Consider the following 10,769-nt stretch of genomic DNA (forward strand, 5'->3'; position numbering starts at 1 on the left):
AGAAGAAAAGTTAAAGTCACTGCAGTCTGTTATACCTGATAAGACGACAGCACAGTAAACACTGTTACACCTTAAACAATTCTCTTTAACACTGTTGAATGAGATTATCAGGTCCTTCATATTCATACATGCACTGAAACTGATAAAGTCCATGGCACTTAAAAGAGTTTCCACTTCAGAGCTGCTAAGCGCACTTTAAATAACCCGCTGGGAATGTTAATAGTTTGTCTCTGTTTGTCAAAGAAGAACGCTGCAACCGATCCAGTTTCCCTCTAAAATTTATTCAATTTCTGTTTATAAATCTGTAATTGTTTTTCATACACCAGAAAAGTTTGTTTATCACAACTATTTATCACCACTTGGAGATGGAAAGTGAAACTGGAAACAAAATGTCGGAACAAAACCGTCTTGTTTCACAAGTTAACAACAGGCTAATCTTTACAAATCTAGAATAATAAATACTATTAGCAGGAACAAGGCTAAAAAAACTATAAAACAGTCTCTCTCTCTCTCTCTCTCTCACACACACACACACACACAAATACACAAGGAATGATGGGGTTCGCTCTTTGAGTATTTGTCATGTTAGAGCACCTTATCACACTTTACTGCATGGTTAAACACCTGGGTGACATAAACAAACTGCTTCATATGAAAAAAAAATCTCTGCTTGCATGTATTCTGCACAAACAAGATCCACAAATGCTGCTTCAGGGTTTGCTAAAAAAAATATGACAGAATCCAGAATCTGCAGGGAAATGTACTTGAGTCAGAGTCGTGAGTGGAGAAAATGCTGTGTGGATGAGACGGGAAGCAGTTCAGATTTAAAATAAAAAAGACAAATAAGAGCTGGTGCAGCAACATTATTACATTTACAGCACTGTATTTTCCGTGTATGCTGAGCAATCTTCACATGTCAAGGATCAACACTGGACTCATGAATAATTCACAAACAAACAAAAATGGGCCAACGCACGCACATAAAACACGCTGCACTGCAGCTCTGACTGGTCAGCTGGGGATAAAAGAGTCGTGTGCTCATTCGCTGGAGCTCAGCGAACACAGAGGAAGTCGATTGGTCAGATGGGGGTGACTGAGAGGACAGCAGTGACAGCTGTGTGACGCTGAGTTGTGCATTTACCCAGAATGCAGTAGAAACAGTGTTTACAGGTCCTTCTGCCTGTAGCGTGGTATAAACAAACGGTTTATATCTATGGTGCAATGCCTGCAGCTACTACTGCTTCTCTCATTGGAAATTAACTCATAGCATCCTTGAGCTGATCTGACATAGGCTTTACATATACACAGGCATGCACACACACTCACTCAGACAACTCATGCCTTTTCTCCTTCACTGAGACTGAGCATGGAGCTGTGCTTTGCTCCGCTAAAGAGAAAACATGTCTCCCTCCAGCTCTGCTGTGAGAGCTGAGATTATTTTGGTCAGTAAATGTTACTGCCTGTCTGACAGTGGGTCACAATTTACATCATTCACAATGCAAAGAGAGGGAGTCATTGAGAGGAAAACAGCCTGGTCTGGCCTTAACAGGGCTCACAGTGCAAACATGACACCAGTCTCTGAGTTCTGCAACGACAATAAAATACAACTTTGATGTCCACTGTCCTGCTTAGAAGGAGCACTCGCTTTTTTCATTCATGTCCGGGCCCAGTCCTTAATCCACTGCTCCTTCCAGCAGAAGGGAAAAACATGACTAACACATGAGACCTCTTCACACAGCACAAGATCACACTTTTCACAATTATTTTACAAATGTATTCTCTTTGTGGTGCAGCAGAGATAAAGGGTCACTGATGAATCTCTGTCTGTCTAATCAGTCTTTCAGTTAGATTAGATTTTCTGTTCAGTTAGGAAGCTGCACTCCATTCTGGGACTCCACACCTGATGTGTGTGTGCGTCTCTAGCGTATGGTAGAGAGGAGGAGACAAATTAGGTGTGTAGCGGGGATACTCTCTGAGAGGGGAGCTGAGCTGCCTGCTGTGAATGTTTTGGGAACTCTGAGGTGGTGGGCCAGAGCTCTGGTTCTGGTATGGATCATGGGTGAGTTGTTCTCCCAGTGGCGAGGGGCTCTGGTGGGCTATAGCACTGAGTCGGGAGCCCTGAGGGCTGGAGCTGTATGTCGGATGAGGGGTATAAGGTGGGTAGGGTTCCATGGGAGTCATGGCAGTGGAGAGCGGGCACGTGTATGACCAGGACGCACAGTTGAGTTCATCCATTCTAGGCTCCGAGCTGGCAAACATGCACGCCTGACGCTGTCCCATGTCTGAGCTGTAGGGGGAGTCAGTGAGACCCAGGGCAGGGTTGCTGGACAGACCAGGTGGGGGAGCGGGGTAGGAGGAGGGGTGGTAGTAGGATTGGCCCTCGCTTGGTGAGCCACCGGGGAAGGGTTTCTTGTAGGGATGCTGGTGGTTTCCTGAGGAGCAGTTCTCCTCTGCTGCAGAGACAGAGAGAAAATATTGTGTTGATTTTCTATTTGACGTTAACGACAGCAGAGAATGAGGAACTCAGAATTTACGACATCCTTGTTACACAAGTAGCTGTGAAGGGAAGAAAATGTACACATGAAAAACAGCTGAAGTTTGGCTAATTTGTGACATTAACAGAAGCACCAATGTGATTCCAGGGTGAAAGTGCACTTTGACTGTAAGAAATACTTATAATTATTGCAGACTATTGACATCAATTGCAAAAGACCAATTATTTTTTTAACTGTGCCATAAATATAAAACATATGATGGTTGTCGTTACAAAAAATTACTAAACAAATTTGCTGTTTGTCATGAAGATAGCACCATTTATTTTTAACGAAACCACTCGGTGGACTAATGCACAATATTCATCACCAGTAACAACATGGCTGTCACTGAGGCACATTTCACCCGGGATGAGGGAAATGAGGGAAAAGAACTGAAGCTGTGGAGGGAGCGTTTGTTGGTTCAGCTAAAGGTAGTATGGAGAACCAACTCTACAAAGTCATGATATTAATTCTTTGTACATATTTCTGAATGAATAAGGTCAGACATGAAGATAAATAATCTATTCATTCATTCAGCTGCTGCCTTAGTAGGCTACATCTGACTCTATAGGCACAGAGGCTTTAGTCTAATGTAAAGTCTCTGAATGTGCAGAAATGTCAGAAACCACACCTTTTCTCTTGGTGCAGTGGTAGACCTGTGGCTGCTGTGCCGGCTGCAGGTGTGGATGAGGCAGGGTGTAGTGTGCGGGTGGAGCGTTGAGCAGCTCCCGTGGACTGCTCCTGTTCAAACCATTCTCACAGCTGTAAGGGGACCCAACATCCTCGGGGGAGGCCCGCAGACCCCGGCTCTCCCCACTGAAAGGACTGCCTGCAGAGCAAACTCTCTGACGGACAGTGCTGCGAGGGACCACTGGGTAATCCTTACTGAAACAGACAGACAGAGGTGGTTTGTAGATTACCGGAGAAGCATGATGTTTGTGTACCTGAACATGTACAGGTATTTTTTGTCCTTTTTATTTTCTACTTGTGCTGTTGTTGTTCCTTTATTTGCCCCGCTGTTCCATCACATCTCCTGAGATATTCTCCATCCTTTAAGCTCTGATTTCTTTCTGTACACACTGCCCTCTTGGTGAACTCTGTGGTATGCAGGAGACAGCGGGCCACATCTCCCTGACTCTCGCTGAGATAGTGACACACTCTCTCACACACTCACGCACATACACACACACAGTCAGCGCTGTCGTGAGATAATTCAGCGCTCTAAAAATAAACATCCTTCCGTGTGTCACTTCAGATAGACTCTGCTCTGCTCTCCTCCCGTCTTTAACGACACTATGGCACTGCTTTAAATGCTGGGCCTCTCTCCCTCTGTCCATCTTTCCCCTCCCCTCAGTATCGGCCTCTCCCATTGGCTTGCTAAAATCTCTAAACTGCCTGCCACAACACCACTTGAATGGAGATTAGTTCAGCACGCAAACAGACACCATGTAGGGCCGTCACCTGATTAGCAGTGACAGCCTAATAGACCAGCAGCAACGTGATATCATGTATTCATCAATGTAGCGCAGGAACTGCTGTCTGGTGTGTGTGTGTGTGTGCTATTTCATTCTGCCTGTTCTGGTATGAGGTTTCAGGCACAGATCAACCTTCAGGTGACAATGGCTTACATCTTTTTATCCCACTTGGCTCTGCTCACACACAAACACACCCACGCTCATGTCTTAGACCATATGCACCCCATCATAACAACCTTGCCTCCTGGCTGAGGGGTGCACACAGACAAAGAATAGAAATTGCTTACTACAAATGCTCACAAGTAGACGCATTAACAAAGCTGTACTCACCCTTGCAGCTTAGCCATGCGGTGCAGCTCATTGTCGTCGCTGCCTCTGAAGCCCTTGGCGAAAGGATTGTTCTCTATCTTCAGCTGTGTGATCTGAGGGTGGAACATAGATCTTTAAGCACATGCACAGACCTCTGCAGTTCCATGCATGGACAGACACACAGAACTCCAAATGCACACAGAATCCCTTCACTAACTGAATCAATAAGTTACTATTAGTCAGAGGCCCTGCAGATGTTAAAAGCAACCCGGCTGAGGCTCTGTGCGGCCAACATTCCTCAGCCGCTGACGTTTCTATCGGAGCGGGACAGTGTTCTCACCAGCTGACACAGAATAAACTGTTTACACAAACAGTCGCCAGGTTTAAGGATTTCAGGCCAAAGCTTTTAGAGGCCGAGCTTTGATGTTGAGTCTTCAAAACTTTTCTCAGTGATGTCATGGAGGTGAAACCTCAACGTTTTGAAGGATTTCATTTGGCTTTAGACCAGGTCCACCACACGGCAGGCAAGTGGACCAGAGATCTGACACCAGCTCGGGTCCAAACAAACTTTGAAGTGCTGAAAATACTGATAGCTTCGACACACACACACACACACACACACAGAAAATAATACAAATTATCATTATTATGAGATTATGATAATTGTACTATTTTAAACTATTGTTAATGTAAACCTTTAATTTGGTTTTTAAGAATTTAGTATATTATTATAATACATATACTATATATGTATGTATATATATATATATATACAGTATATATATATATATATATATATATTTTGTTTTTTTAAATTACATTACACACACACATATATATATTAGATTATTTACAATGTTTCAGCTGTTCTGTTTAATTACGATGCAGTGCAACTTGGTTGAACTGTTAAAATAACTGTTAATATAAAATAAAGCTCTCTAACTAATTTTGATTTCATCTTTTGTACCGTACATTTAAGAATAGCACAATTAAGTGAGAAATTTTTAAAAAATGTATATTTATCAGAACAATTTTGTTCACATGACGTATGATCGAAAAAATAAACTTCATGGTAAATAAAATAATTATGGTTTATCAAGCTATTTCGGCGATTTGTTCTGCAATTGAAATGTGAATCCAATGAGAACTTCATCAGCATCTCACTGTGTCAGCAATCTGTCTTTTTGGTAAATGCCGTGGAAACAGGATCAGCCAAGATCAAGGGAAAGAAACAGGTCATTAGAGACTGACACACACACACACACACAGCACAAAATGGGAGAGACCTCATGTTTACAAATACTGTGTGTGTGTGTGTGTGTGTGTGTGTGTAACCAGGTGACCAAAGGCAAACCTACTGATGTATTTTAATGGTAACAAATGTGACAGTTGTTAAGATCTGATTTTCAAACCTAAGACTTTGATATTAATTTCCATAATTAATAATTTCAAAGGTGCCTGCATGTAAACAACTCAACACTGTGTATTCACAGCAGTAGAGTGGCAGTCCAAACATCACAAGTCTTACAGCAGATATTCAGTAAAGTGACCTTTTGTTTTTGTTATTAGTTGGATCCATGAAACTGGACCCTGCTCTGACTGACTCACACTGTGGCATGCAGCGTACCTTGTGGTTCTGATAGGACGTGACAGCGATGAAGGCAGTCTCAGAGAAGACGTGGGTGCAGAAAGCGGTGTTTTTTGAGCCAAAGCCGTTGTTCTCGTCTGCCTTGACAATATGGAGGCGAGGCTGGTATTTGTGCATGGAGTTTAGTATTATCTGCAGAGGGGGAGGAGGAGATTGAGAAGGTGAGACTGACAGGCCTGTCATGTTTCCAGAAACCCACCAGCAGATGCTGGGACCTGAACTATACAGAGTCCAGGTGGAGAGTGTGAGCCTAAAGATGTGATACACTGATGTTCAGATTTGTTGGCTGAATGTTTAAGACAGAGATTCATAGTTTACATGTTTGCTGGATCAAACTGAAGTGACACATGAAGAAAACAACTAACGTTTGTTTATGACCACATAAGTTAACACAGAGTTTTTATGAATTAATGTGGATTTTGGTGCAAAAACACCAAAGCTGTGCTATAGCTACATTTTAATGCATTACTCTTCTATGCTATCTGTGGTCATGTGTTAAACATTGTATGACATTTAGTATGGACAAAACTATACCCGCTCTATTTCAAACCACACCTACAGCTCCACAGGTGTCCCTGTGTACGTGTACACGGGTGCGAGCACATTTGTTGGGGACGTACGCGCCTGAGATGCATTTTAATGGACATCACTAAAAACACCTTTAATTGAACGAAATTACTGTTTTTTTCTTTGTGCGCGTCCACAAACGTGGACTAAGACGCGCATAATATACCCTATATTCACCTACTCTCATGCCCAGCAACAGCGTGCGCGCGGGCACGCGTGTGTGTGGACCTTGGGGTCATTGGACCGGTGAGTATCAGCCCTGTGCACTCTGATGTGTGTCCGCGGGTGCTGATTTGTGTTACATCCAGAGAGCTGCGTGTGCTGCCAGCAGCCCGCTGCGCTGCGGCGTATGATCATTTTTCTTACATTTAAAACAACATTCAGTATTAATTATTTAAAACGCACATCACAAGTAGGCTACACTTGGTTTGGCACTCATAACAATTTATTGAGAAGGTGATTTGTGTTTTTATTAAGTCTACATTAGGGCTAAATAATTCAGACAAGCCTAAATACAATTAGGAAGACGGACTCACATGTCCAAAGGGGTCCAGGTGGTTGTTGGTGAGTTTGAGCTTCTGAAAGGAGACGAGCTGACGGCTCCAGTGCGCCCCTGTGGCGGGAGAGTCCGGATGGACGTAGAGCCTCCCGGGCATCGCGGGCTCTGCCTTTCCTGTTATCGACCTATGTGACCAGGGGAACGAAGGATATAGGCAAGTGGTTAGACACTGACTCTCAAAGGGTCACTATGGTGTGTCTGACCGGCCAAGCAGCACTCTGCCGGGCTCCCTGTGGCGCAGCAGGCCTGCGCTGCCGCCGGCTGCAGAAGGCCTGGCTGCTGCTTTAATTAGACAAAATGCAAAATGTGTTTTGCTGGAGTTTACGCACATCTGGAGCTTCAGCCCAAACTAACTCGGCCTCCTCCAAAACTAATGTAACCCCTGTTATTTTCAGACCGTCCGAGGAAAAGCCTGAAACTTATTTGCAGAAAAAAAAGTCTCAATTAAAAAAAAATACCACAAAGACAAATCAAATGTACAATGTTGAGATCTAATCCGTGAATTCGGCCTGTTTACCTGATTCAGGAACAGGCAGGGCCTACCTGTCAGGACATTGAGGGGGAACTACGTGTCATATACATATAAAATGTGGCGGATTAAACTACTGAATGTCAGGTTCTTTTCTTGATTTTAACGGTTTACCTGCCATTAGCACAAATATTTATAGTAATATAGTGGCCGTACAGAAGACAGTACTACCTTGATCAAAGAACAAAGCTGCGCGCGATCATCTGTGTTTTCAATCTGAGGTATGAACGTTTTAGTTTGTATAAAATCACAGGAAAACAATCAAAACTTAAAGGAGAATTAAAACAAGTAGAAGTAAATCCAATATTTTTAAGGTAAATTTGTAGCCTGTCGTGGAGGCGATCATTCACCCACGCTCACACGCTGCATGGACACACAAACATTAGGCCAGCTTCTTAAAAACGCCCACGCCGAGCGAAGGCACCGATTTATAAACAGCTGGGACGTTGTGTCATAGCAAGTTTATCCAAACCCTCCTTTTTCATTTTAATAAGGCAGTGTCTGATGCTCTTGAAGTAGAGGCAGAGCTCTGATGGATCTCATTGTGGAGTCAGTGGTTTGTTCGGATTTTCCCTTCAGCGCAACACGCACATACAAAACACAGCTGAATGGGAGACTTTAATCCGGTCTGTGCCGTCTGTCCGCCCCGTGAACCCGTCGTATTCTGATGTCACCGCCGGGCAGACACTGGGGGAAACACGGGGAAGTAGGCCATCCCAGTCTGCAAGAAGGACCCGACCTTTGCGCAGAGCAGAGGCGGGGGTGGAGTGGAGGTATAAACCCACAACAACACTGCAAGAGCTCTGTTGTAAAATTCATATAAAATGCGGAATGATATAATTATCTGCGATAAGAAGTATAAATATGGCCATCACTTCATTTACTATGCATCCTGCAAATATGCTAATGAATGGATTTGCCTACATGTAAATTATAATTAATTATCGCTGGCCCGCTGCAAACACACACATCACCCAGAAATTCATACGAACCACTTATTATCTGCAAATTTGTAGCGGTGGTCATCCCCAGGAACGATGTCCATCAGGAGGATGTACTTGGTTTTTGGGTTGAGTCCTGTGACCTTCACTTTGTAACTGGGGAACATCCTCCTGCAGGAAAAATTGAGTTTTAATACTTTCCATTGTACAGGAAAAATTAGGACTACACAAAAACCACGTTTTTTTTATTAGATAATGTGTTTGTATGATCTCAAAGGGAGTGTCGTTGAATCATAGGCGCAATCATCAAAAATCATTCTAGCATACTGCGCATAGTATTGTTTTTTATATATTTAAATATCATTATTTTTTAATCAAATCTGTAGATAGCAGCATGACTTCCTCCTCCTACCTTCCAGCTTTGGTGATAATCATTTCAGTTCCCACTTCATCAAACTTGGTCCAAAGTTCCCTGTCATGAAGGAAAACTTTGATTCCCTCCATCCCCTGCAGCAAAACATTTAACAGTGGAAATAAATGAGAGCAAGAAAAAGGGTTCACCCACTAAAGATTTTGTTTTCTAAATAATATAAAAATACATATTATACACAGACCCTGATTACACTGGATTCTCGTAAATTCAGCTAACAACAGTCACTGAATGAAGAAATTATTTTTCTGCCCAGGCTGCACCCATAGGCCTACATGCTTTGTGATTTCAAAGAGCAGCTGTAAACAGTTATTGGAAATCAATAATCAATATTTATATAATAATCCACAGTACAGGCTGGTGTACCTGCTGATTGGACGCTGTCTGCGGAGATGTTGGCGAGTTTAAGGTGAAGCTGTGTTTTTCCTGTTTGGTCTCTTTCGGGGAATCCATGCAGTCCGAGTCCGGGCGCTCTGCAAGGCCGAACTGGTCCCCTCCGTTTGCCATGTCCCACTGGCACACACACACACACACACACACAGAGAGAGAGAGAAGTTAGTATATGGCTACAGTTTTGCATTTGAAAACACTCATCCGTTCAAACATCAGAATGAGACTGACACACATATTGAGGTTTATAGTTGTATCTGAGAAATGGGCTTGAGTAACAAAAATCTATAAAATGTTTATTTAGGACACCGTTGTGTCCTAAATAAAGAGACTTATTAGCAGCCCTTTGTGTGGGGACGCACAGAGAGGCCTCATGCTCGCGTTTTGTGGCGAAAACCACAAACGACGTGTAGCAGCCTTAAAAAGAAACATAATTACGTAGAAAGGCTGGCAGTGAGTTGGTATCTGATCCAATAACCTAATTACAGGCTCACTCTGAAAAGGAGATTAAATGTGCATGAACTTGAACTTTAACATTGTTTTCGAAGAACATTGACTCGCTGTGGTGTTTATGTCTCAATATCAATTCTAATAGCACACTGCATTATCTAAAGCGCTCATATTTGCTGCTGAAAAGTATTTTGGATTTTAACCTACATGTATGCTAATTGGAGCTTTAAATTCCACCTTGTTTTAGCAGCTGATCTGTGAGCTAAACTGCAGCCTGCAGCTTTTAAAGTGCATATCTCTGACATTATAATAAGCAAACCACAGCCTGTGTGTGTGTGTCTGGCATGTGTGTGTGTGTGTGTATTTTGGTTGCTGTCTCTGAGGGCCTTTACCTCAAACGCACTGCTCTGCTCTCCCTGCAGAAAACACGCTCATCCTGCTCCGGCGCGGTCTGCAGGCTGCTGCCGTATTTTTCCTGCCTTTATTTTCCACTCGCTTATTTTTAACAACTGTCCAAATGTTGCCGCGTCGCCTTTCAAAAATCCACCATGTTCACTTTGCAGCTTCAACGCATCGTCGTGCTGCTTCGCGCGCTGCTGTCCGTCTTCCCCCCTGCGCGCCCCGGAGCCTCTCGTACAGTGGAGCCTGAGATCTGCTCACAGCGCCCGTGATTTCTCCCTCATTTGTCTCACTCCTCGTGGACCCGGCTGCAGCCCTGATCTGCGCGCCCCCCCTCATCAGATCCTTCACTACAAATGGTGTCAAGTCCGCCTCACATGCTCTGCCCTCCCCCTTCTGACTTCCCCGCTCTCCCATAGGTCTGCACTGTGCATCGGTATCTGCTGCATAAATGTTGGCTGTGACACTGGCCAATCACGCGCACAGACGCATATAAACACGGAGCGAGAGGGACCCTGACGCACGCACGCACAATCAG

The 10,769-nt window shown here is 43.7% G+C and overlaps 1 protein-coding gene across 1 annotated transcript; it reads right to left on the bottom strand.

The window, feature by feature from the left end:
• Positions 1-406: 406 nt before the first annotated feature.
• On the bottom strand, positions 407-10,551 carry LOC114441379 (T-box transcription factor TBX5-like). The gene is made up of 9 exons (XM_028414275.1): positions 10,225-10,551; positions 9,359-9,505; positions 8,975-9,069; positions 8,614-8,733; positions 7,070-7,217; positions 5,946-6,098; positions 4,340-4,431; positions 3,166-3,419; positions 407-2,453 (listed from the first exon to the last, which is right to left on the bottom strand). Exons 2-9 carry the CDS (start codon positions 9,497-9,499, stop codon positions 1,867-1,869), a joined length of 1,590 nt encoding a protein of 529 aa, XP_028270076.1. The 5' UTR covers positions 9,500-9,505; positions 10,225-10,551; the 3' UTR covers positions 407-1,866.
• Between the last annotated feature and the right edge of the window lie 218 nt (positions 10,552-10,769).

Source organism: Parambassis ranga, chromosome 9, assembly GCF_900634625.1.
Source record: "Parambassis ranga chromosome 9, fParRan2.1, whole genome shotgun sequence".
NCBI lineage: Eukaryota > Metazoa > Chordata > Actinopteri > Ambassidae > Parambassis > Parambassis ranga.